At 40.4% G+C, this 26,544-nt stretch overlaps 1 protein-coding gene and 2 long non-coding RNA genes across 3 annotated transcripts in view; 2 read left to right on the forward strand and 1 right to left on the reverse strand.

Annotated features, from left to right (window-relative positions):
- The window catches only part of LOC140690323 (uncharacterized), a 1,184,725-nt gene that overhangs the window by 1,052,286 nt on the left and 105,895 nt on the right, over positions 1–26,544 (forward strand). The window lies entirely within an intron of this gene.
- LOC140690312 (uncharacterized) overlaps positions 1–26,544 on the reverse strand; it is a 461,064-nt gene that overhangs the window by 395,755 nt on the left and 38,765 nt on the right. Inside the window, exons 1-3 of the mRNA XM_072952009.1 lie at positions 5,167–5,556; positions 4,809–4,982; positions 4,216–4,355 (exon numbers count right to left, since the gene is read on the reverse strand). Coding sequence (XP_072808110.1) covers positions 4,216–4,355; positions 4,809–4,982; positions 5,167–5,282 — 430 coding nt within the window. The 5' untranslated portion in view covers positions 5,283–5,556. Of the gene's footprint in view, positions 1–4,215; positions 4,356–4,808; positions 4,983–5,166 lie in introns of the transcript that reaches the window.
- LOC140690329 (uncharacterized) lies at positions 4,739–7,396 on the forward strand. Its single transcript, XR_012065570.1, has 2 exons — positions 4,739–4,994; positions 7,120–7,396. It is a non-coding gene; the product is annotated as an uncharacterized lncRNA (long non-coding RNA).

The raw sequence follows: 26,544 nt of genomic DNA on the forward strand, positions 1-26,544 counted from the left end.
ACCGAGGTGAGTAGCTGATAGATGCAAAAGAAATTCTCCTCTGAGATGATCTCTATGGATTGGACCACAACGGGACGAGTCTGGTGGTCCTCAGCACACTGCACGTAGTCAGGGATGCTCATGTTGCAGGCCCTGCCGAGAGGGGAGAGGAGATCGAGGTACATTCTCTGCTGTGTGCTATGGGCCCATCTGGGTTGCGGTGACCTGGTGTGTACCAGCCAGAAGACAAGGGAAGCCAAAGCAAATCCAAGGGTACAGTTTGTCCTCAGAGTCTGCATATGGCTACTGTAGCTCGATCACATTACCCAGCTTTTGGTCTAGGCTTCCTGCCTCTGCAGAGAAAGGTCATTTCTTATTTTCTATTTCCAAGCACCTAGCAAGGCCCTGATGCAAAGTCACTGCTCAAAAATGCTGAATAAAGAAATGAACAAAGGAAATGCTTCCCCAACCCCCTTCAGCAGAATATAAAGAAAAGGACCACAGTAGGATCAAAAGATCTGGATTCCTATTCAATTTATTTGAACTCCTAAGCTTCATAATAATGGATAAGAAAACTTGCCTTGGGGTAGAGGGTACTGTTCATTGGTGGAGCACATGCTTAGCATGTACGAGGTCCTGGGTTCAAACCCCAGTACCTCATTTTAAAAAATCAAACAAATAAATACACCTAATTTCCCTCCTGAAAAAGTATTTTTTAATTCAAAAGTCAAAAAACACCTTGCAATTGACACAACATTGTAAACTTGACTATACTTCAATTAAAAAAAAAGCCTTGCCTTACAAGAATATATCTGGATTACGGATGTTTGAAAATGTAAAATGCATAGGGTACCACCTGCATAAAAGGAGGTGACTGTACACATGTTCTATCCCTCCTTTATGAGTTATACTTCCTTTGGGGGGGTTATAACCTCTCAGAGCTAATTTTCTCAGATTAAAAAATATAAACATTACTTGATTCTCAGTTCTGCTGAAGAATCAGATAACTCTATGAAAGCATCTGACCCACAGAGTTTACTCAATAAATGTTTGTTGAATGAATGAATAAACAAGCAAAGTGAATGCTGCTCCCTGTCACAAACCATCATAATGGTACTGCCTGGAAATCCCAAGTCCACGTTCACCCGACTCTGCATTAACAATGTGGGTGACCTGGACAGGCCTGCGTGCTTCACGAAGCCCCAGTTTAATCGTGAATAGAAATAAGGGCAATAACACAAACCTCAAATTGTTAGTGAGTCAGTAATGAATTGTACCCCAACACTGCAAGATGGAAGCATTAAGAAAACTGGGCAAAGAGTCCATAGGCCCTCTCCATATAATCTCTTACTACCACATGGGAATCTACATTACATCTCAAAATTAAAAGTCTAATATTTTAAAGAGGTTATCGAGGTTAGGTGAGCTCACTGTCTCAAATAAGGAACACACAGTACAAATAGGACAATGCCCAGCCCATGAGATACACTCAGTTAACATTCCCACTGAGCCCACTAGTCCCTCCAACTTCAGAGCAAGAGGATGGGTCCTCGTGGCAACAGGCCACAGCACCTGAAGCTAACAAAGCTAATGGTGTCCACTTAAAAGAGCCCCTGTCACCACCCTTGTTCTAATTTTCTATTTGTAATTTTTTTCTTTTCATTAAATTGGAACTCCAAATTGCATAGAATTCTTACCAGATATCATGATGGCAGCCCTTCAAAACCTGACCACAGAGATCATGATGGCAGCCCTTCTTGGTGAAACAATAAAATGAAAAGCCATTTCCACAAGACCTCTGTGTAAATCTACTAGGGAACTTCATCCTGGACTGAGGAAGAGGACTGGGGAGTAGGGGGTAAACTGGGACACGGAGAAATATGGGCCACCTGTCCCACAATGGACTTTAGACTCACCCTCACCCTCCAGGAACGTCTAAATACACACAGACAGAGTGCTATGGACAAGAATTTTTTTTAAACAAATCCCTGAATCCCTAGCAGATCTTGTTTCTACCGAGACACAAATGTCTTATTTGTATAATGTTTCACAGAAGCCTTAAAATATTATCACCCCAACTTGACACATCAAGAAAGTGAGGTAGAGAAGTTTATCACATTCTACAAGATTAGAGAGAGGCCACGTCAGACACCGTATTTAAATCCAAGTCCCTGCTCCGTTGCTCACACTAGAAAGTGTCACATACTGCCTCTTTCCTGCCCTCTCCCTGCAATAAATCTCTGAAGAGTCTTTTCTGTGTCACCTGCAATCAAAATCACATCAATTTTTCACAAAGAGCTATGTCACTCCTTGGAGGACATACCAAAATCTAAAGGGTTGGGTTGAGAGGAGATATTTGCATTTTCTGTTTCTCAAAGGAAACATGGCTTTAAAAGAAACTGAAAAGTATTTATCTAGTCTAAGCGCTCATTGTGCACAGAAAGAAACGGAGGCTCAGAGGAGAAGAGGAAAGGGCGTTATTAACAAATATTGCCTCAGCGCAGCACTAAGCCAGCCCTGGGCACTTCTGGGGGAGGATCTGGAAGGCCCAGGAAAATGAGTGTTAGAAAATAGAAAGAGAAGAAGAATATAAGGTCCCGTCTCTACACCACCATACCATGAATTTCCACCAAATTACCCAGTATGGGTGCAGCCAATAGTAAGGTTGTCTAAACAGGTTATTGAAACCTGGAATTCTCAACCATAGTGGAAATTCCAGCATTTACTGTGCTTTTTTCCCAGTTCAATCATCAATTCAGTGGGCATTCTGTACCAGGGACTACACGAGACCTGGAGTTCTCCCAAATAAAGATCTCTATTACCACGTGTGCAAACCACATAAAGGCAACCAGAAGAAAAGCGCCCACAGATAAGATGGAATTACTGAAACTGAAAGCAGCCAAAGAGCATATATTACTAGGAAAAATGGTGCTCCTATAAATGGACTCATGGACATAGAAAGCAAACTGTATTTAGCAGGCAGGAAAGGAGGGATTAACAGATACAAATTAGTAAATATAAAATAAATGACAAGGACCTGCTATATAACACAGGGAACTATATTCAATTTCTTGTAATGAGTTATACTAAAAACAATCTAAAACATATGTATATACATATGCATATGTTTATAACTGAATCTCTGCTGTACACCTGAAACTAACATTGTAAATTGACTACACTTAAATAAAAAATAATTTAAAAAATAAGTAAAAATAAAAGCAACGCCATTAAGAAAAAATAAAAGAACACTCTAATCCCCTTAGCTGTAGGTGGTGGAGAATTCTGGTTGTAAACACCAAGTCCACTGGATCACTCCAGCAATGGCTGTCACTCTTTCTGACCATCAGAGAGTCACTTGCTTCACTGAGGTTTCTTTTCTCTTCTGTGAAAGGCTACAGCTGCAACTAACGATGTATAGAATCTCATCATTCACAAGCCCAACAAGTAGTGAGGACTTCCCATGGGCCAGGCTCTGGACAAAGGAAAATATAGGGTCCGAAATATATTCATGGGTAGAAGAAGTTTGTGCCATAAAGACGTTAATTCTTCCTGTTTTGATAGACAGATTCATTGCAATTCTGATTAGAATTCCTACCAGATTTTTCTTGGAATGTAACAAGTGAATTTATGGTCAAGATTAGCCAAGAAATTTCTTTAGAACCACCACTGGGGAGGGGTGGATAGGTCATTCATTTCCACTGCTCTTTCTGAAGTGATAAAAACGTTCTGGAATAATAATGGTTGCACAACTGTGAATATGCTAAAAGCTGCTGAATTTTACCATTTAAATGGATGTACTTCATGGTGTGTGAACTATATCACAATAACGCTGTTATGTGAAAAAATATTTCTTGACAAATATTTTTCTTTTTATACCACTAGTCTGTCCCACAATTTAAGAAAAACAAAAAACCAATACAAACCAAACTGTGCCAGGAGTTCTTTAGGACTGCAATATCCCTGGGTCTCCAAGGCCTCTGGTGATGCTGTTCCTGTTAACACACACTAGCTGGGCTGGGCTAGCTAGGGACTGTAACTATCTTTTTAAAATTGACTGTCACACGTTTCACCCTTGGAGAGGGAAGGAAGGAGGATATCACAGCTTCATGCCTTCAGCTCATTTTTAACAGAACCAAGCCCTGCTTTCACCACTGTTAATCCCTCTCACTATAAAAACACGTGACATCAACAAGCACCGCCATCATAACACCTGAAAGTGTTCAAGATACTTACCTGCGGCAGAAACACTGAGGGAGGAGACAGAAGCTTGCTCAGCACTGATGCTCCCTTTTCCCGACTCCACCAGGTGAAGCTGGGCGCTACAGCCAGAGGCTCTCAGTCCGGGGAGCAGCACACACGCCACTGAGCTGGTCCTGAGGGAGGGTGAAAGGGAAAGGAGGGCAGCCCTAGGGGGGAGGGAAAGGGGGGGTGTGGGCTGCAGCCCCGCTCGGAGGCCAGCCCCAGCACCAGCATAAGCCGCCCGCTCCCGTCCAGGTCCGCAGACCACGCCCGCCCGGGAAACAGCCCGCCCATTGGTGGGGACGGGCAGGCGGCCGAGGAGAGGAAGCCCGGGAGGAGAGGACTCGCGGGCGGGAGAGGGGAAGGGGACGCCAGCCGTGGACTGAGGGGATCCCGGCTGCGTGAGAGGTGGCAGCCGCACACCTGGACCTGGACAGCTGTGGCCGGGGCGCCGGGGCAGGTGGTGCTGTCAGAAGGGTCTGGCCAGAGAAATTCAGCTGAACACGGGCTGACTGGCGCCCTTGGGGGCTGTGAAAGGCGGATCACCCTCCCGAAGCCGCCTGAACCCTTTCCCTGGAGCCCCCCACCTTGCACTTCCACAGCCAGAAGCCCCGGCCCCAGGCAGGAACCAAAGGCCTAACGGGCGACAGAGTTGAGAAGCATTTGGGGCCAATCCCCGGCTCGGACATGGAGCTTCGAACCAGGGGACCACCAGGCACCGACAGCGCATGCGCAGGAGGGACATGGATCCTCTCTGGATTCTGCGAGAGAAGGTGGGACAGCGAGGGAGGGAGAAGATGGGAGCGGGTGGAGAAGAGGGGAAAAGTGGAGGGATACAGATGGACAGGAAGAGCAGAGAAGGGATGGGTCTGGATAGGGGAGTGTCGTAGCGGAGTTGGAGAGAAAAAGCTTTACCTCTAGGGCACCCTGAGATGGCAGACCTACCTCTGTACCCTTCTGTAACCGTTCAAGTCCCGCAGCTCATGTTTTACCTCCCTGATCCAGCCCTCCATCAGATGCTTCTGCAGAAACACTACGGGGATCACACCCGTTGCCCCCATGCGGAGCTGGGTTTTCTGTTGCTCTGAGAACCAAGCACCCGCAGGTGTTGTCGCTCAGAACTTCCTTGGGAAGAGTACATATTCCCCTTTTACACGCTGGGAAACAGGCAGGAAGGATCACTGCCTTAGCTCCACTGTCCCAGGTGTTGGGCTGGCGGGGAGTGGTGTGGTACAAGATCAGAGCCCCAGACAGAGCAGACTGCCTGAGTGTTGGTGCATAGTCCCCATCCCTCCTGGGTAAACCATACCCCAACCTAGTGGAAACATCAAGGGCTCACAGTGGTTTCCTGGGGGTGGGAGAGCTGTCCTCATGTGAAGGAAAAGTCCAGCTGGGCTAACAAGCTAAGTCACAAATCTAAGTGTGATAAGTGTCGGTTTACTGATCTAAGTTCTGCTGGGCTATCTCGTAAATCTGAAGTTTAGTGTCAGTTTATTGGCCTAACAACCTAACTCGTAATTCCAAGCTCAACAAGTGTCAGTAATGTGAACTATTACAAATTGATAAGCTGCAGTGTACTGATTCCTTGCATTTTGTTCTTTGAGTCTTATTGGCTAATATCCCCTTACTTGTATTGAAGTCTTTAAAACCTCATGTGCACGTCTTGGAGGTGCTCAGAAATTCGGAGCAGAAGCCCCTCTGAGCCCGCCGGCATAATAATTCTGAGTACTCTAGCACTCCGATTGGTGCTTGTTTCTTGGCTGGCCTGTTTCCATAACACTCAGCTCCAGTGCCCTGCTTTCTAGGTAGATAGGAGTGTTACCAAGTCCAAATTCATACTCCTCAGTGCAGGACAGGCCAATAAGTTTGGAAACCAGATGTTGGGGCTTGGAATAGCAAGTTTCTGTAGACCTAGTTGGCAAACTAATGTTCTGGAAAACCATCTCCCCAAGTCACAATTCAGGCTCCTTTCCTACGCGCTTGGTTGTTGCAAACTTCTTAGTGTAGGAATTCCTTCTTGTTAGAATCCTTTGTTCTTACAGCTATCTGCGTGGGTCAGATCCCTGTAAATCTCCAACAAAACAAACGTTATTTTCTATTCTGCAATTTGCTATCTTTTAATGAATGAAAAAGTGTTAAATATCCTTAAAGGTCAGAGCTTCAGAATAAGCTCTCCTGTGTATTTCAGGCTCTAGGCAACAATTTTTTACAAGCAAGATGAAGCCCAGGAGACAGAGCATAGGGTTAAATTCAAAGGAACAGATCTAATATGGAGTCAGATTTGTTCTGTTCTATTACCCGGGCAGAAGCCACTTGAGGATTTAAATCTCTTTAAGTTAAAAATAACTAAAATTTTAAAGGAATTTACATACATAGGTGGGAATGTGCAAAGCATATCTGGAAAAGCACCCAAAAGATAGTAAACAGTGGCATCTCCAGACAGGGCTGAAAGAACAGAGGATGAGGGAAAACTTCTTTCACTTGTGTATTTTTGTGCTCTGTTTGAGTTTTTTTTTTTAACCTTTTGCTTGCATTTCTTTTTCAGTTAAAATAATGTGTAATGGAGCAAAGGAATAACTAGCTTAGCAAATACAGCAGCCATGGAATCACTAAGTCATCACTTTTGATTTAAGCCAGAAACATTTATTGACTATCTCCAATGTGCTCAGTCCTGTTTTAAGACATCTTTTATTATAATAATAAAATAATAATTTTATTTTATTATAATAATAAAATAATAATAATTATTATTATTATTATTATTATACTATTATTATTTCTAGTACTATTACTATTACTATTATTACTATTATTTTATGGAATAATAACATGGTATACCTCACCCCTGCCCATGACTGGTGGAAAACCAACTGAGTTTTTCTTGTGTTGTTTTCCAAGGAGTAGAGATGAGTTTATAAACAGAACACATCTTCAGGGCAAAACAGGCAGTGTGCATTACCAGCAGGCCAGACAGCAATGAAGGGTTTTCAATTGAGGCGCAAAGAAGCTGAGAGAGAAAGCCTCAAGGACACTACAAAAAGCTGCCCAAACTGCCATCTCCATGGTACTACTGAAATAGGAAAGAACAAATCTGACTCCACATTTGATCTGTTTCTTTGACTTTAACAAAGCCAAGTTAATATGCTCCGGTCTTTTCATGGGTTATGATGTCACAGAGGAAACGGACAGGTCAACAAGGAACCACTCTGCCGTGATCACGGAGCCGGGGAAAGGGATGGGTTGCAAGATGTATGAAGCAGCCGCAACTGTGCCCGTGCTTCTAGGCAGGTATCCAAAATCGCCTCGACAAGGTGTCAAACATTTGTGCCCACGTCCTCATCAACAGACATGTACTAAAGACAAATGGAAACATATAAAAGGCCAATACCCTTGCTGGGTACACCGTCCAAAGAACAAAGTCTCAGTTTGACAACTGGCCATCTCGGTTCCATGGGATTCATTCTTGGAGAACCTTAAAAACCACTCTTCTGTCCTCAAGAATTGCTGCATATTTGTCCTATCTTTGGCTCAGGGATGCAGCACGTTCAAGTGAACTTTAATGTCTGCACAGATTTGACTGTCTTTCTCCAGGTTCATTTGTCCATTCCAATGAGGCCTGAGCTATGTCCATCCTCCGTAAGATCTATTCCCTCCAGTGACAGTTCATTGAGCCTGCAATTAAAAGCCAAGTGAACAAGACTGTCCTCAGCTAAAAATTTCACCCACCCTTCACTGTTTTCTTAATCTCCTCTCCTGGCTAATTGCAACAGACTAACACCTCCCTCCACCAAGATTAAAAACTATGTCATTTTGTCTCCCCAAAGAGAAAGTAAGGTCCATAATAGAGGAGACAACTACATAGTCACCTCTGAATTCGTAGCATATAGAACTGTTAATAAATAGATCTATGATTATGGCTTCTTTCCTTTAAAACCTTTCTGGTTATTTGAATGAGACCTTGGAAGGGAGGTGTTTGCTGTCCAGTATCTTGATCCACAAGACTCTGGAGGCCTTTTTCAGAATGGCTGTTCACTGATTCATTCAAAACACAACTTATCAATCAAGGAGTATCTGTGCTTTTCTGCCAGGTGTTTGTGGTCACTCTAATGCCAGAACAACTTTAAATTATATCCTTACTTTGGATTTGTTATTTTTCCCCTCTTCCAACAAAATTGACTTTCCTTAATTTCTTGCCCTGAGGAATTTTTTTTTTTTCCTATTTCACCCTTTAGTAAACCAAGATCCTCAGGATGGGCTTGGCCCATAATATGATCCCCCATCCAACTCCTAGTGTCAGAGGCCTGGGGCTCACATCCTGCCCTCCTGTCAAGGCAACTGAAAATCAGTTCAGGATCAAACCAGCACCCCAGGGATTCTAAGGCTCGCATATCTCCCAGAAACCCTGCTTTCTCATTTGTCTTGGCTTCTGAGAATTTTCCCTCACTTTCTTGACAATTAGTTGTGCAGCTTGAAAGATGAGGAAGGAAGGTTTTATTTCTTAATCAGCATTTTAAGGAACTTGTGTAATGAAAGTTTTCACGAGTTTCTAGAACCCTCCATTGCCGAGAAAGAAAACACACTAGACATTTTCTAAATTTAGCTCCCATGTGCATTTTTTCTTTGTTTTTGTTTTCTTAACTGTTAACAGACATTTTTTAATTAAAAAAAAATAAGGCCCCAAAAAGGATAGAACACTGAAGGGGCAATCAAAATTAAAGGGCAAAGACAGAAAAATGATAACTACTCTACAAAGTTAATATAATACATACACTATGTATCAGATCAGCAATTCTCAGTAACAGCTAATTGAAAAATGACCATGAGGTAAAATTTCTCTCCTGTCAGGACATGGCCAACAGAAAATACAATTAAACCAACAAACTAATATCCTAAGTCTGGCGAGGTACAGAAGTCTACAAGCTAAATGTGTCTTCTTCTGGAAAAGAGGAAGACACACCAGCTCTTTTCTGTGGAGCCTGAGCCCACGGGAGGACGGTGAAGTGAGCTCTGTAAGTACCCAATTAGCAAATTGAGTGATGAATAAATAGACGTGAGCTTTGATGACAGAGGTGATACTACTATTCATTTGTCCTGTAAAGTATGACATCCGTTCAGTGATCAATACTTCGGTGTCCTCAGGAGTTGACATTATTCGAAAATGCACAGCCTGGGCGCAGACCTCCACTTTCAGCTCGTGACACTGCACTTAGATGTCACAAGGGCACCTCCAACTCCACCTGCAAAGAGCTGACTTCACGGTGCTCCTCCAATAGCCGTCCTGCCCAGGGCCTCTGGTCGGGGGCTAAGTTCTCCGTGCCTCTCCCAACTCAGACCCATCACTCACAGATGTCAATGGACCCCTCCTTCAGGGCCCAGATATCCTCAGACACCGAGTCCCACCACCCACACCTGACCTACCAGATACTCACTGGCACTCACTCAGCACTGACTCTGTGCTGGGACCATGCTGCACACTGCAAACGTTATCTCACTGGATCTCCACAACAGTCCTGGGAATTGGGTACATCGCTGCTTCAATTGATTAGATAAATTGTTTCACTTCCTTGAGTGCGTCATTCAAACTGACACGGCTACTGAGCCACAAGCCTGGGCCTGAAAACCACTTGAAAATTGAACACTGCTACACCTCGCAGCCACCCTACTCTGACTCATCACATCACCTCCTGCCAAGCCTTCTAAATGTTTCCAAGCATTCTACAAGACAAAAGTGAACTGCGAGAGCACCCCACTCTCCAACATAAAATCTGTCAATGATGGTCCGCTGCCCTTAGGAGAAAGCCCCACCAGGCCTGAGCACAGCCCAACGGCCCAGCATCCGCGTTCCCTGCGCGGCCACGCCGCCTCACCCAGTACGCAGCTCTACACGTGCCTTCTCTAGGACAGGGATGCAGACTCCGCACAACCCAGGGCTTGTCTCACTTGAACAATGATCACCTACTTCAGTGTTCATCTTCTTCTTTGCTGACCCTCAGAAAAATGTTTTCTCATGATGAATCAATATCTTTTTCCTTATAACTTCCCATCATTGATAATGAGCTCCCCCGAAAGAGAGAAGACCTAATTGTCAGTCTCCTTATCTGTAAAGTGAGATTAACAAGGAAATATGTGAGGTTTTATGAGAAATAATATTCATGTGAGGCTGAGGGACAATTCCATCATACAATAAGCACTCAATATGTGCTTAATTAATATTAATAAGAATATATTGCATTCCAGCAACCTTCAATCAATTTTTAATGACTTTGTCCAACAGACTACTGACAAACTGTTGGACGAACCACTTTGAGCAGATCAGCACAAGCGTACTGGGATAGGTAAGCGCTGACTCCAGTTGCAGCTGCAGCCACCCAGCACTACGGGGTGGGGGCAGTTTGCTCAAGCTCTTACATGTTGCTTGAGCATTTAGTTGTCGTTATTGATTAAAGACAGGTGGGGGTTCTTTAGTCAAAGCACCTGAAACATAAATCTTCAAAGATTGATGCAAATTAGGTTTCAAGAACAACACTCTCACTAGAAATTATTTGAAAATCATAGTCTTAGCTACTCCGCACATCAAAAGGGCATGTTCTTAATGTATCTGACTAAATACACCGGAAGGGTTGTTTAAAAGAAATTACGATGAAGCCATCCTGAATAAGCTCCAGTATCATCTGCACAAAGCCCCACCCAAGGGTCTCATTTCACATTTCCACATAGGTGTTCAGGTAGCTTAACTTGGGTCTTGGTTTCTTATAACACGGGGCGGGGAATAGTTGTGGATAGATTTAAGTAGCAAATATATAACTAGGGTAATTGCTGTTAAGGAATTCTAGAAATAAGAAGATTGATATATAGTCCCACCCATAAGAAACTCAGCATGTCCAATTACAGCAGCATTAAAAATAAAATGAGGGATACATTTAACAAAAGTTTACAAGATTTGTACATTGAACTTTTTGAAGTATCACCAAAATAAATTTTAAAAGATCTACATATATGGAAGACATCCCATTTCCATGGAATGATAGACAGTATTATTAAAAATATTAAGACTCCTCAAAATGATCTACATATACAGTGGAATCCCTATCAAAATTCCAGCTGACTTCTTTGCAAAAATTGAAAAACTGATCCCAAAATTAATATGGACGTGCAAGGGGCCCAGGATAGGCAAAACAACCTTGCAAAAGGAGAGTAAAGTTGGAGGACTCACTTTAAAAGGTACTAAAATGCTATAGTAATAAGTCAGTATGATGCTGGCATAAGTTTGGATAAATAAATCTATGAGACACAATAAAAACCCACGGGGAAAAACTTACATTTACAGACAGTTTTCCACTACGGGGCCAAAAACACCCCATTGAAAGAATAGTCTATTCAACAAATTGTGCAGGGACAGCTGGGTATCTGCAGGCAAAAGAATCAATCTGGAATCTGAACACCCATATTTTATATAACAAATAAAAATTAAAACAAAGTAGATCACAGACAGAAATGTAAAAATTAAACCTATAAACTTTCTAAAAGAAGACACAGTATAAATCTTTGTGTTCCTAGGATAGGCTTTGGTTTCCTGGATACAATACCAAGAGCACAAGTGATAGAAGAAAAAAGCAGATAAACTGGACTTCATCAAAATTAAAACCCTTTTCTTACAAAAGACATCATCAAGAAAGTCAAATGACAGGGGAAATGGGTATCTCAAGTCAGAGAGTGCGTGCTTAGCAAGAAAAATAAAATAAATCATTACATCTAACTACCTCCCCTGTAAAGAAATTGTTTTAATGTTTAAAAAAAATAAAGTGAAAGACAATGTGCAGAACAGAAGAACAATTTTGCAAAACATTTATCTAATAAGAGAGTAGCATCCAGGATATATAACGAATTCTTACAACTGAACAATACAATAAAACAGACCCAATTTTTAAATTTACCACGAATTTAGATACATATACAAATGGCCAATAAGCATATGAAAAGATGCTCAACATCACTAGACAAATCAAAATTAAAATGAGATCTCATTTTACACCCACTAGGATGGTTATTACCAAATCATGGACAATAACAAATGTCATTCAGGAGGCAGAGAAACCTCATATGCGGCCAGGGGAAAGGGACAATTGTGCAACTTCTTTGGAGAAGTCTGGTATTTCCTCAAAAGCTTAGAGTTATATGGCTCAGCAATTCCACTCCTATATGTAGAGTCATCCCTCAATACCCTTGGGTGGTTGGTTTCAGGAACCCCACACCCTGGATACCATAATCCAAGGATGTTCGAGTCCCTTTACAATCAGCCATCTGGATCCATGTAGTGGAAACTACAGATATGGAGGGCCAACTGTACAGCCAACAGAATGAAAACATATTCTCATAAAAATTTCACATCAATATTCATAGCAGTATCATTCAGAGTAGCCAAAAGTTACTAACAATATCCATCCATCAATGAACGGATAAACACATTTACCAAGAATAGGCCCACAAACTTTTGGTCATTGAAACTTTGACAAAGGAGGTGAGAACATACAATGGAGTAAAGACAGCCTCTTCAGCAAATGGTGCAGGGAAAACTGCACAGCTGCATGTAAATCAATGAAGTTAGACTACTCCCTCACAGCATACACAAAAATGAATTCAAAATGTGTTAAAGAATTAAACATGTAGACAAGACACTATAAACCTCTTAGAAGCAACCATAGGCAAAACATGTGACATACATCTCAGCAATGTTTTCCTAGAGCAGTCTACTCAAGCAATAGAAAAACAACCAAAAATATACAAGAGGGCTCTAATTAAACTTACAAACATTTGCACAGCTATGGAAACAGTAAGCAAAACAAAAAGACAACCAACCTATGGAATGGGAGAAAATATTTGCAATAAATGAAACTGCTAGGGGCTTAATTCCCAGAATATGTAAACAGCTTTTACACTTAATAAGAAAGAAAAACAAACAATTCAATTCAAAAATTGGCAGAAGTCCTAAAGAAACATTTCTCCAATGAAGACGCACAAATGACCAGTAGGCACATGAAAAAATGTTCAATATCATTATCAGAGAAATGCAAATCAAAACTGCAATCAAATATCACCTCTCACCAGTCAGAATAGCCATCATTCAGAAGTTCACAGACAATAAATACTGGAGAGGCTGCGGAGAATTGGGAACCCTCCTACACTGTGGTGGGAATGCAGTTTGGTGGAGCCATTGTGGAAAAATTATACAGGTTCATCAAAGACAAAACCTTGACCTCCCAGATGACCCAGCAATCCCACTCCTGGGCATATATCCAGAAGGAACCCTAATTAAAAAAGACACCTACACCCCAATGTTCACAGCAGCACTATTTACAATAGCAAGACATGGAAACAACCGAAATGTCCACTGACAGATGGCTGGATAAAGAGGTTGTAGCATATTTGTCCAATAGACTACTATTCAGCCATAAAATAATAATAAAATAATGCCATTTGCAGCAACATCAATGGACCTGGAGAATGTCATTCTAAGTGAAGTAAGCCAGAAAGAGAAAGGAAAATACCACATGAGATTGCTGACATGTGGAATCACAAAAAAAAAAAAAAAGAAAGAAACAAAAAGATAAATTTCTCTACAGAACAGAAACAGACAGAGTCACAGGAACCAAACTGTGGTTACCAGAGGGGGGAGGGTGTGGGAAGGAATAAATTGGGAGTTCAAGATTTGCAGTTACTGAGTATGTAAAGAATAAACAGCAAGTTTATACTGTATAGCACAGGAGAATATATTTAATATCTTATAGTAACTTATGTTTAAAAACAGTATGAAAATGAATGCCGGTATGTTCCTTTTTAACTGAAGTCTTGTGCTGTAGACAAGAAACTGACACAACATTATAAACTGACTAGACTTCAATGAAAATATTTTTAAATAGACTAAAACCAAAAAAAATGGAAAAGGATATTATCAAACAAAAAGAATAAAGTACTGATTCAGGCTACAATATGGATGAACCTTGAAATTTTATGCTAAAATAAGCCAGACACAGAAAGCCAAATAGTGCCCTTTAAGGTGAACTGTATCTAAGCGTTTATTGTACTACTCCTGTAAATTTTCCAGAGGTTTGAAATCTATCAATATCAAAATAAAATGTATTATGCATTAAAAACTTAAAACGCTTCCTCACAGGAGGGCTTTGATTATTAAATGCAGAAACGCATATAAAGCTCTTGGAAAAACAATTTGCACGTCCACACACAGTCACTGCTGTCACTGCCACTCAGAGGGTGGTGCCAGCGCTGATGAGAGCTGCCTCCACTCGCTCCCCTGCAGAAAGGAGTGAAGGCCTGAGCTCTGCCATGCAGGGTGAGCGTGAACCTGAGTCATACACAGCCACGTTCCAGACTCTGCGTTACCCAACTTTCTTATACAAACTGCAACATGTAATGTAAACACGCTAGAGGGATGTATCTTACAACACAGGGAATACAGACAATGTTTTACAGTAACTATAAATGGAGCATCTATTGTACACCTGAAACTAATATCATATTTTAAATCAGCTATATCTCTATAAAAAATTAAAAAATATTTTTAAAATGTTATCACTTTAATATTCGAATCGGTTTTTAAGTAAATACTAAACAGCTTAGAATATATAAAAGCATTTAATTGTGCTGTTTGTTTGCATATTGACATTCAGCCTCTTGCTAAAAGAGAATTTAAACAATTTTTTTAAACATAGCTTAACAACCATAACAACAAAAAGCCAAAACGGAGAGTGAAGAGAAAATGGAGATTCAATACTTAAATGAAACCAGGGGGAGATAAACTCATAAAAATGGATTCCATGAAGTCAGGGCAAGTGTTAAAGGCCGACTACAAATTCAGCTGTAAGATTCTTGGCAGCTAAAGCAAAAAGAAAATGATGAAGGGGCGGGTGGTAGAGCATGTGCTTAGCGTGCACGGGGTCCTGGGTTCAAGCCCCAGGGCCTCCACTAACAGATAAATACATCTAATTACCTTCCCACCAAAAGAACCCCAAAGAAAAGAAAAAGAGAAATTTCTTTCCCAAAAAACCCTGATATTAAATTTGGGTTAAATACTTAAAAACAGATAAAAAGAAAAATAAAAAAGATAAGTGACACTGTGAAGGAAAACCCCAGCTGGGCTAACAAGCTAAGTCACAAATCTAAGTGTGATAATGTCGGTTTACTGATCTAAGTTTTGCTGAGCTACTTGGTAAACCTGAAGTTTAGTGTCAGTTTAATGGGCTAATAAGCTAACACGTAAATCCAAGGACAACAATTGTCAGTAACGGGATCTGTTCCAAATTGATAAGCTTCAGTGTACTGATTCCTTGCTTTTTGTTGTTTGAGCCTTATTGGCTAATAGCCCCATACTTGTAATTAACCCTATAAAACCTCATGTGCACGTCTTGGAGGTGCTCAGAGCTTTGGAAAAGAAGCCCCTCTGAGCGTGTCAGCATAATAAATCTCAGTACTACAACCCTGTGAGTTATACTTGTTTCTTGGCTTGCCTGTTGTTTCTATAACAACACAAGCGATAATGCCCGTGAGATAAATCTGCGGAGGTTGCTGTCAGGTCCCCATGTCTCACGTAGGAAAATCTGAAACATTTTTCTCACCATTCAGGGTCATCATAAGCCCACCTCACACCTCCCGCAGTTAAATGCAAGAGCACAGGTAGGGCCAGACCTTTGCTGTCTCTGTGTCATCACAGTGAGACAGGATGGAAGGGGGAAGAGCACAGCCATTCAAGGAAGGCCACAGCAATTAACATCAAAATGTTAAAGGATTCAACCCCCAATAGGCCTTGAGGCTCAGGATGAAGAGATTTAACTTCTAGCAGATCTTGAGCTTCAGTAAACATCCATTGTATTAGTAACTTGGTCAATAACATGCCCCAGGCACCATGGCAGTCCCAATGATAGCCACAAAAGGTCAAAGGGTGGGAAATGGCCAACTCCCTGGGAATCCCAGCGCCTTACCCTAAGGCTGGTCCTTCTACTTATTAGCATATGAAACCACCAAGCCCAAGAAAACAAGCAACACAGTGCCAACTCGCGGTCACAACTCTCTCTCCCTCTTTGGGGAAGGCCCTCAATCTGTGGAGTGTGTACCTACTTCTAATATGAGCATCAAACCCCCACACCTCGTGACGTTTCTCTTGCATTTCAATGTATCTCTCTGAATAAATCTACCTTTACTCAACACTGGCTTGCTCTTGAATTCTTTACTGCATGAAGTTAAGGAACAAAATCTGGTGGGGCACATCCCAGGGGCTCAATGAAAGCCTGGGACACAGCCCTTCTCATGCCCAACGTTTTTTATTCTTGTATCAACAGGACTGGGCTGTGAAGGGAGGTCTGAGGCCACAGCTAAGGGACAGAAGCAGCCTCCAGGGCTCCAATTGGTGGGCAGTCTCTCCCCCAGCATGGGTCTTGGGGTCTGCCCGGTTCTCTGTGTTTCTCTGTTGTGCTGACTCCCCAGACATACAGCGTACTCCTAGGCTTGTCCCCACAAAACCCTTCTCTCCAAAATACAAGCACATCATGTCACAATCCTCTTGTTCAACAAGGAAATGTTCAGCCCACTTTTTTTCCTCCCCAATAAAGTACTCAACTGTCCTCGCTCCCATCACACCACTATTTTTTGTGAGAACTCTGCACTCGCCACACCCCATCCTGAACACAGGTGCCTTACTGGCTGTGATTGAGATGTTTCTTTCTCACACAGCCTGCGTCCTTTCACTTTCCCCTTGTTACCTTAAAAAAGCATTTCCTGAGTCACTCACCCCTCTGATTCTGAACTAACAAAGTGCTGAGGTTGCAGTCACTATATGCATACATCCCAGTTTTGGCTAGGTTTCCATCACAAGATCTTCATTAAGGAGCTGCATCAAGAAGTTTAAAGAGGCTATTCTTACATCTGAGTGGAGGAGCCTGCAAAAAAGTTGAATGGCTTTGAAGAGAGAGTTAACTAGGGACAAAGAAGTTGCAGGTCCTAGTCAAAAGTGTCATGAGGCAAAATGTTCTCCCAAGGCTCAGTGTGGCTTATGAACACGGAGTCGGCGGGGAGGAGGTGACAGGCAGTGAGTAGGGTGAGTGATACGGGTTACGCTCCCCCAGCTGGGGAAGAAAAGGTTTTTTCCAGTTTTCCAAACAATTTCTTACTACCTTTTTCTATTATTGTCACATACTATTTCCAACGAATTAAGCATATCAATGTCAGTCATTTGGGCCACTTGGGAGAAGCTACACGATGCCATTCACAGGGCTGGGACATGACAGCCACACCAGTCTAGATTGAAAGACCAGTGGGGGTATTTGCAAGGTAATCACGGGCATGCAGCAAACTCCCCAGCTTCAATGACCTCATCTCAATGCTGGGGCCAAGAAAACTACCAAGCAAAGTGCGTGATGATTATGGCCAACATCTGTTTACTAGGTAAGTGCCCGTGAAAGCTGCCGCTTAATGGGGAATGAGTACGATCAACGAGGCCCTGTCTACCTGGCCACACGCGCCCTGCCTTCCTGCCTTGGTGCAGCAGCAGAAATTGTTTAGCTGAGATGAACACCCCCAGAGCAGCCTCGACGGGAAAGCTCCCAGCTCTGCACGGCGAGACGTGTTCCTTTCCTTCTCAGAGCTGATCACAATTTGCTGTCGTTTGTTTTTATGTTTATCCCTTTTGTAACTGTCTCTCCTTCGGAGTTTTTGCTCAAGCAGCACAGGGCCAGATGTGTCTTGCGGCCTGCCGGATATTCTGGGCAGGGAAACAGCCGACTCCATATCTGGCTCTGGTGCTGAACAGAGAGGGCAGAAGGCCCAGGGGGCCATGCTGAACTGAGGCCTCTGCACCCAAAATTATGGTCTGATTTTGGGCAAATTATACAGTCTTTTTACCATGAGATTCCTCATCTGTCCATGAAAATAACTGTCCATGGCACATAGAATTACAAGGATTATAGGAAATCACCAAATTCATAACCTAGCCAAGGGGCTACAAGTGCATCCTCAACAGACAAATGCTGCCTTTACGGCTCTGACACATGCTAAGCGGGGCGGCCCCACACAGTGAACACTGCTAAGTGCCAGTGGGTTAAGTGCTTCATGTGTGCTATAATACTCTTTAGATCTTACAACAATCCCAGGGTGAAACGAATGTTATGCCCATTTCACAGGTTCACCAACAGGTTAAGAGATTTTGAATTCTATTTCAAGGCCCTATGGTGAAGAAATGGCAATTTAAACCGGAATCTGGGCCCAGGCCTTGGCTCCATCTCTCTCCAATCCACCTGACCACTTGCCTTTGAATTCCACCTCTCCAATACACAAGTTTCAGCCGGCCAGCTCTTAAATGCAATTTGTGCAGTTTGTCAATGTTGGTTAATTACCATAAACTGTTCTCAGAAACCACTACAGTAAAGAAAGGTGGACTTAAGGAATTCTGCATTGCGTTCTCCTGCAATGTGCAGGATCCCTTTCCTACACCTCCAAATCCAAGTGTATGCTTCCTCCCTGTTTATGTTTGCACACGGCTTATTAAAGCAGAAGGTACCTGCAGTAATTCCATCTCGGTTGCTTTCCAAGGTTGCAGATTATCCATAATCAGTCTGTGAACGAAAATACTACAATGTGAATGAGAATACTGCAACCATGACAGTAAACAAAGAATACTGAAACCAAGTCATTAAAGGCTGCCGCCACCCCCCAGCTAGGACAGGCCTGCAGCCCAGCTGCTACAGCAACTCACAATGGTGTCGTCTGAGCAGACTCAGAATAAGAAAGGACAGGCTACTGGCCCGAGATAGCTAGGTGCTTGTCTAAAAAATGAATTCAGTGAGTCCAAATATTTGCTTCCTCTCACACATACAAAAGTACTAAATTCTTGAACTTGAGATACCTGGCTTTCTTTAGATAACAAGCAATCTTTTATTGTTCCAACAACCTGGTCTTTGTTGTAAAGCTCCTATATATCCTAGCTCTGCCTCAACCTCTTGGGAGCAGTCCCTCAGAGAGTTCTGACAGGCTGTCATCCCGGCTCGAGTCCTCCCACCAAATGAAACATAACTCTTAACTTTTAGGCTGCACATGTATTTCAGTCAACAGTTTTGGACACCATGAAGCACCACAGCAGATTTCTCTCCACCTGAACTCTCCAAGTAACTGGAGCCTTGGTACCAGCAGTGGCCCTTTGTGCCCATCCACCTCCTCGGGGAGTCCAGATGAATTTGGGTGAGTCTCTCTTGGTTCTCGGATCTCACATATTGGTTGATGATCCTAAGTTTATCTGGCGGTGTATCCAGGTACGTGGCCCTCCAGTTGAAAGAACCTGAGGTGAATTACCCACCCAGTGGAGACATATTGGGTGGGGCCTGGTTGAAAGATAACAGGAAATATCCACCTTGAGGATATGTCCAAAGTGGGGCTGGTGGAAACATATGAGGAAAATACTCACCCAGTGGAGACATCCTGAGTGAGTCCAAGTTGAAAGACACTGGGTTCAGGACTGAGTGGTTAGGTAAGAGTCTGGTCTAATATTTTCCTCAATTTGGTTACCTACATTGAATTTTTCAGGATAAAAGTAAAACTCTTATGAGGAAACTTTCAACTCCAAAATTCGGACCATCCTCCTGGCTGGTAACAGCTTTCTCGGGTGACAGAGAATCTTCCAGGAGTGGTAGACACAAAGACTTCATGACACAGAGTTGTCCCTGTGGGAAATCTTACTAGCAAATTTATTCTGAGAACCCGACCTTACAATGGGGAATAGAACTTTCAAAAAAAAAATAAAGAACAGAAAAGAAAAGAAAAAGAAATGACAGATTGCCAGTCTCCAACTATTACCCCAGCCAGGTTTATGTACATACAAAATTTACAACATTAATTGGGAATAAGAAAAAAAAAACTCACTCTGAAAATAACTAACCAGGCCTGATAAAAACATTTTTTGGCATTCTGAACTTATAAAAACAAAATCCCCTTTAGGGGTAACTTGGATTTCTCTTCCTGTGTCCTTGAAATGTAAATGTTTTATCTTTCTCTGGGTGTTTTAAGTGTGTGTATGTATGTATATGTATGTTTAGTTTATTTTTTAAAGGAAACCTTGGACTCCACCATACAAAAGTTTCAAGTATTGTGTACATATGGTGGCCACGCAAATAAATTGGGATTCTAAGCAATTCTTTGATAGTACCAATTTTCAGATATTTTGCCATCTTAAACTTTGTTGCATCAGCCTGGACCACAAAGGCTTTTAGCTTTTGGAGAGTAAACCTTTGAATTTTATTTAGGCAACACCCCGACTCTCATGTGGAAGGGCCTCTGCATCTTATTGGTTTAAAATCACTATATATATATTATATTTGTATAAAAATTGACGGCCATATGATGGATTTTTTAATTTGGAAAACTTTTTCATTGGTGAAAGTTTAAAGAGATCTCATTATAAACAGTTGTTTTATGGTTTCTATTAAAATCAAGTTTAAATGTAGAAAAATATATCTAATGGTTAACCTAAGAACTTAGTTAAAAAAATAAAACTGGTTTGAAAAGCTACGTTTGTGTTTTTCCTTTCTAATAAATGTTTCTAGATATGCTAATAAAAACTTAGAATTATTAATGTTAATTAGGTTGAATAACTGGAAAAATGATTGTAAAAATGTCGAAAAAAAAATTAAGTGGCTTATCCCAAAAGGATAAATATTTTTATATGGTTATTTTGAATCAAATACATAAAATGGACATTTTTGGATTTACATACAGGGTTTTGATACTACACAACGTAAAGTTAAAAAAAAAAGGGCCAAAGAGTTCACCTACTCCCCCCCAAGACTAAAGTTCAAACAAGCCCATTTTACTTACCACAGTTTGAAATATATGTATATATAGACTGAAATACTTGATCAATAATTGGGATAACAGACCAATTAATGAAATTAAAAACTGAGAAGTGCCTAAGCTCTTTGGCTGAAACTTGGGCATCTTAGAGACTTCTATAAAATTATATACAATGCACACACACACAAAAAAAGGTTTCTGGCACTCCTTCTAGAAATAAGAATTATTGATTAAACTTAATAAATATAAAAATTAAAGGTATAAGATTTAATAAAATTGAGATAAAAGTTTGTGAAATTGGTATATTTAAATGGTCTTTATACAAAACTTTTGCTTATGTTGTGGGATACATATGTTTAAGAGGAAAAACACTTCCCCTTCTTGGTATTATAAGGCTAGGCACATATCTGTCCCTCTGAAAATATTAATTGAACAAATTAAAATAAACCAATATAGTTACATAAGCCGTCCAATATAATGTAAAACTAAAAACTAATTTGAGTGGCTAATAAAAAAATACAGGTTTACCCTGGGTTTAACTTATAACACAAGGAAAAGAGATCTTACTAAATGCCTTATGCAAGTTTTGGAAGACATATTTAAGTAAGCCTTAATGTTTTAAAACATGGAATTCTTTGTTTACAGCTCTTCTCACTGATACAAAAATGCCATTTAAGGAGATAAAATACGGCATGGGTGAGAGAGCAGTTCTCTGGGGACCTGGAAGACAGTGTCTTTGTCTTGCACATCAGAAATATAAATACAACAAACAGTGACCTAGGACTGAGTCTAATTAGCTCAACGAAATAATCCTTAAGGCCAAGAAATTTTTGGCATATTAGAACTCAGAACTCTGAAGGGTCCTTCAGCCTTTGTGAAGAAATTTTAACTGTCTGTTTCATAAATAGTAAGCCTTAGTGATTTGAGCAAGCAAATTCAGCTTACTCCAACTATTATTATACCTATCTTATAAGTAAGTTTTAAAGTGAAGCTATGAGATCTCTAGCTTTTTTCTGATTATAAGCCTGTGTACACATTATAGAAGTGAGATATTTCTACTGCTAAAGAAAAAAAATTCAAAGTCATAGAGCTCTGCTTAATTGACGTAAAAATATAAGAGCTTAAACATTAAGTATTTTTAAAATAACAACTGAACAAATTGACTTTCAGCGTCATGTGAAATGGAAAATATTCAATATTAAGATAATATTTGATATTGTTTAGTTTAAGTATGTTCTAATTAATATAGACATCTTTAAAGTCATCAATATTATGTATAATACCTTTACTGTACCTAGGTTTAATGAAAGTCAAATAAGATCCTGTTATATCTGTTGCAGATTTGTCAAAAAAAAAAATAAAAGTAATGTGCTGTGGTAAAATTTTAAGTAAATTAAATGCAAATGAGATGAGAGCTTTGGGTAAATATTTAAAATATATTTTTAAAATGTATGTTTAAGATAATCTCTAAGTGTTTGGTATCTTTAAATTCTAGTGGTGTGCTAAATTAACTTAAATGACAAGATTTTATTAAATAGCTATGCCATTTTCAGATAAAATAACATTGAAATACGAATTACTTAACATTTGACTTCCTCTTACAGTGAAAATAAAGGTATATAGAAATATTAATAAATGGTTGGTGCCACACTGAAATAGTCTCTATTAGTAAGGGAATGATCTCAGTATCCTAGGAAAGTAATATAAATGCGTAAAGGAAGATGTAAGAATGGAATAATACTTTGTTAATGAAAAATAGTGACTTTCTCCTGAAGCTGGTTACCTCTGAATGGAAGACAAAATAAGGGACACACTAATATAAGTATAGAAAGCTGTGGAAGGCTTGTGGAAAAGGAACCCTGAGGGAAGAGTTTTGTACATGGTCAGAATTGGCTAAGTTTAGAAACAAATTGGGCAACGTAAATGAATCTTAGAAGTTAGCTGGAACAAGATTAGATTTGGTTTTCTCTCTGTTAAGAGGAAAAAATTTTCTTAAAATATTAATCCACCTTCAGTAACAGATTGTAAAACTTCTTATACCACTTAGCTGATCTGTTCTGCCTTTACATTTGACATATTTTCTTGTTAATGAATTAGTACTACTTTACAGTGATCTATATGTTTATCTGATCAAGTGTTCTGAAATCTTTCACAAAGCTCCCCAAATATAAAATTCTAATTAATTAAATAAAAATTAATTTAATTAATTAAAATCCTTTTAATCTCCAGTTAAGTTTGGGATGCTACAGAAGGCCCCTGAAACATCCCAAAGAGAGATTTTTAACTATAAAGCTTCATTTGGCATTTTAAATAACATGGAATTGTCAAATGAATCATAAAACTTCTAAGGTTATATTGAATGAGAAATATTATTAATATAGGTATTGTAGAAATTACATGGACTCCCTAAAATTCTGGCATATCTGAAATGTTACCAGTGATAATTATGGGTATAGTGAACAGGTTTCTTTATTGATTATAGTGTAACGGTGTTTAACCATGCTTTTAAATTTTTGTCATTTATAGACAGTTAATTGTTTTCTTCTGATGGTTTTGCAAAATGCTTTCTCTTCAAGGAGATTTACTGATTTCTAATAAATTTCAAACTACAGCACTGAACTAAACTGGGTAAGACATTTTAAAGTTCTAATGAAAACTCTCATTAAAAGATTTAGTTACATGGGACTGGTTAACCTGCTGAATATGGTTATAATTTTTGATATTGTTTGAAATACTACTGGCTTTTAACCTGTTTCCCAGACGTAAAGAATCTCTTCTCCTTAAGCTAGTTATGGTTCACAGCAATTTGATAAATTATACCTATGTAATCACACTTGGAACACTTATCTTTTCTCTCTATCTGATCCCTCAATAGACTAAAAACACTTAGGTCCCCAGTGGGTCTATCAAACAAATTAGGGAGATCATCTCCTAACAGATATAGGAGTATAAAGATATTTTAAGGATTTTAAAGAGAAAAGAATTTACCTAAATCTGTAAGGCAGAAACCCATGAAAAGCCTTGACGTGTCTTTCTTGGCCTTAGCAAACCTTAACATTCTACCCTGAGACTCCGTATTAAAACTTCCAACACAGCCAATTTAAAAAAGCCTATATGATCAAATAATCAGACTTAAGTTGTAAAAAATTAATCTTGATTTGGCTATATTTGAGAAAACTGAGGGTAACTTAAGAGAGAAAATAAATTATATTTTAGTGGATATTAAATTCTAGTTTTGTTAATTGAGGTCCATATTTACTAAGACACTTCCCAGATCATTCCTTGCTGTTATGTCACATTACTGTATGGTTTAATTGAATTATGAAAAAGATACTCTAGGTTTGTTTCTGAAGCTCAGAAATCTATCCTTGGGTAAAGTTCCAATGCCCCATGACCTGCAGCCAGGGGTTATACATACTGCAACAGGCATGACTTAAAGAACTGTCTCCAACCTGAATGGAAGGACCCTTTTTCAGGTACTCTTTACCAGACCATACACACCAAAGCTGAAGGAAACGGAGTCTCCGATTCATTTCCTATCTGAAACATCCCCTGCACTGCACTGGCCTATCGAGTGCTGCTCCCCTGAAAATAATGCCCAAATGGAGAAAAAGCTACCAGACCAGGATGAGAAGAAGATGACATCTGAGCTAGACAGCTGACCCAAGACACCGGACCAGGACTGTATACCAATTACTTTGATAATTTCTCCAACCTTTGATTATGAACTACTCCACTTGTTAAGTTTATGATAAATTACCTATGTCTAGTACTTCTGTGTTACCTTGGTGGGTTTCCCTACTCCAAGGCTCTAATTAGATAGCCCTCAGAAACGTTATTCTAAAAAGAATTTATAGTTCGGTTTAGGCCACTGTTGATCTTACAAGGTGGGAGATTTCAACTGGCCAATTAATACCTGCTCTGACCCTGACCATAAATATGAACTTTCTCATAGGATCAAACTCAGAAACACAAGCAAAATTTTAACCCAAAAATACAACTTCTCGACTATTAAATTCTTACTCGTGACTTTATTAACGTTACTAGCTGTATTACTTATATCCTGTCTATTTTATAAAATTGTTGTCTGTTACAATTCCCAATGTGTAACTAGGCCCACAAGATTGATGATGGCTAAACATCTTGAAGAAACAGATAAAATTTATAACCCTGAATAAAATAAATATAATAGTGTGATTCTAGGTATGGGAATGAGCAAAGATGGGTAAACACTTTCTGTATCATAATAGACTAGTAAGACAGGTGATCCAGAGAACTTTTAGTATCAACAGGGCCTGACAAAAAAAAACTAACACCTTGAATGGCAACTCAGAAGATTCTTCACCTGAACTAGGAATGAGCCATCCTAGCACCGTGGGACAAAATTGGTCATGAAATTTCTCTCAAAATATTGGTCGAATTTAGGACCAAGTGGGAGCACTGTGAATGAAAATACTACAATGTGCATGAAAATACTGCAACCATGACAGTAAACAAGGAATGCTGAATCCGAGTCATCAGCGGCTGCTGCCAACCCCCAGCGAGTACATGCCTACAGCCCGGCCTCTCAGCCACTCACAGTGGTGCCCTCTGAGCAGACTCAGAGTAAGAAAGGACAGGATACTGGCCCTAGATAGCCAGGGGATTGCCAAAGGAATGAATTCAATGACTCAAATGTTTGCTTCTCACCATACATAGAAAAGCAGTAAATACTTGAACTTGAGATATCTGGTTTTCTTTAGATAACAAGCAATGTTTTATTGTTCCAATTACCTGGTCTTTTTTGTAAGCTTCTATATATCCTAGCTCCTCCCCTACCTCTTGGGAGCAGTCCCTCAGAGTGATCTGAGAGGCTGTCATCCCGGCTCGAGTCCTCCAGCCAAATAAAACAAAGCCCTTAACATATAGGCTGAACGTTTATTTCAATGACGTTCCAGAATAGACACAACTCATCAATTCTGTAATGGAACACACTGAATCAGGAACCAAAGCGTGTTTTAGTCCGGAAAATCTCCGGGTTCCTATTTCTTCCTGTCATTATACAATCCCTCTAGAACTCATTAATTTGCTGTCTGCTCCTCTGGCAACAAAACTCGTAGAAGACTCAACTCAGCAGAGCGCCCTGCTGGGGAGAACACCCCGCAGAAGCACTGCAGGCTGCCTGCCCTCCTGTACGCTCTGCTGACCCTTGGTGTCCCCCGTGGAGACCAGGCCAACAGAGCTGTTCCTAACAGCTACAAATTCGCACTCGTTAAATAAATCATTTTATTTTATATGATATTTTACGTATATACCCATCTCTGAAAACAGCTTTGCAGAAGCTCAAATCTTCAACATCAATCCCCAAAGGCAAATCCGGTCCCCAAGGGGAAACAAGACTTAAGACGACGCTAAGGCCTCCAAAGTCCTCTCAAGGACCGTCAACCAAACTGCCTGCAGGTCTGCAGCTGCAGGCTGTTACATGTCTGCTTTTAAAGC

Source organism: Vicugna pacos, chromosome 30 (assembly GCF_048564905.1).
Source record: "Vicugna pacos chromosome 30, VicPac4, whole genome shotgun sequence".
In the NCBI taxonomy this organism is placed as follows: Eukaryota; Metazoa; Chordata; class Mammalia; order Artiodactyla; family Camelidae; genus Vicugna; species Vicugna pacos.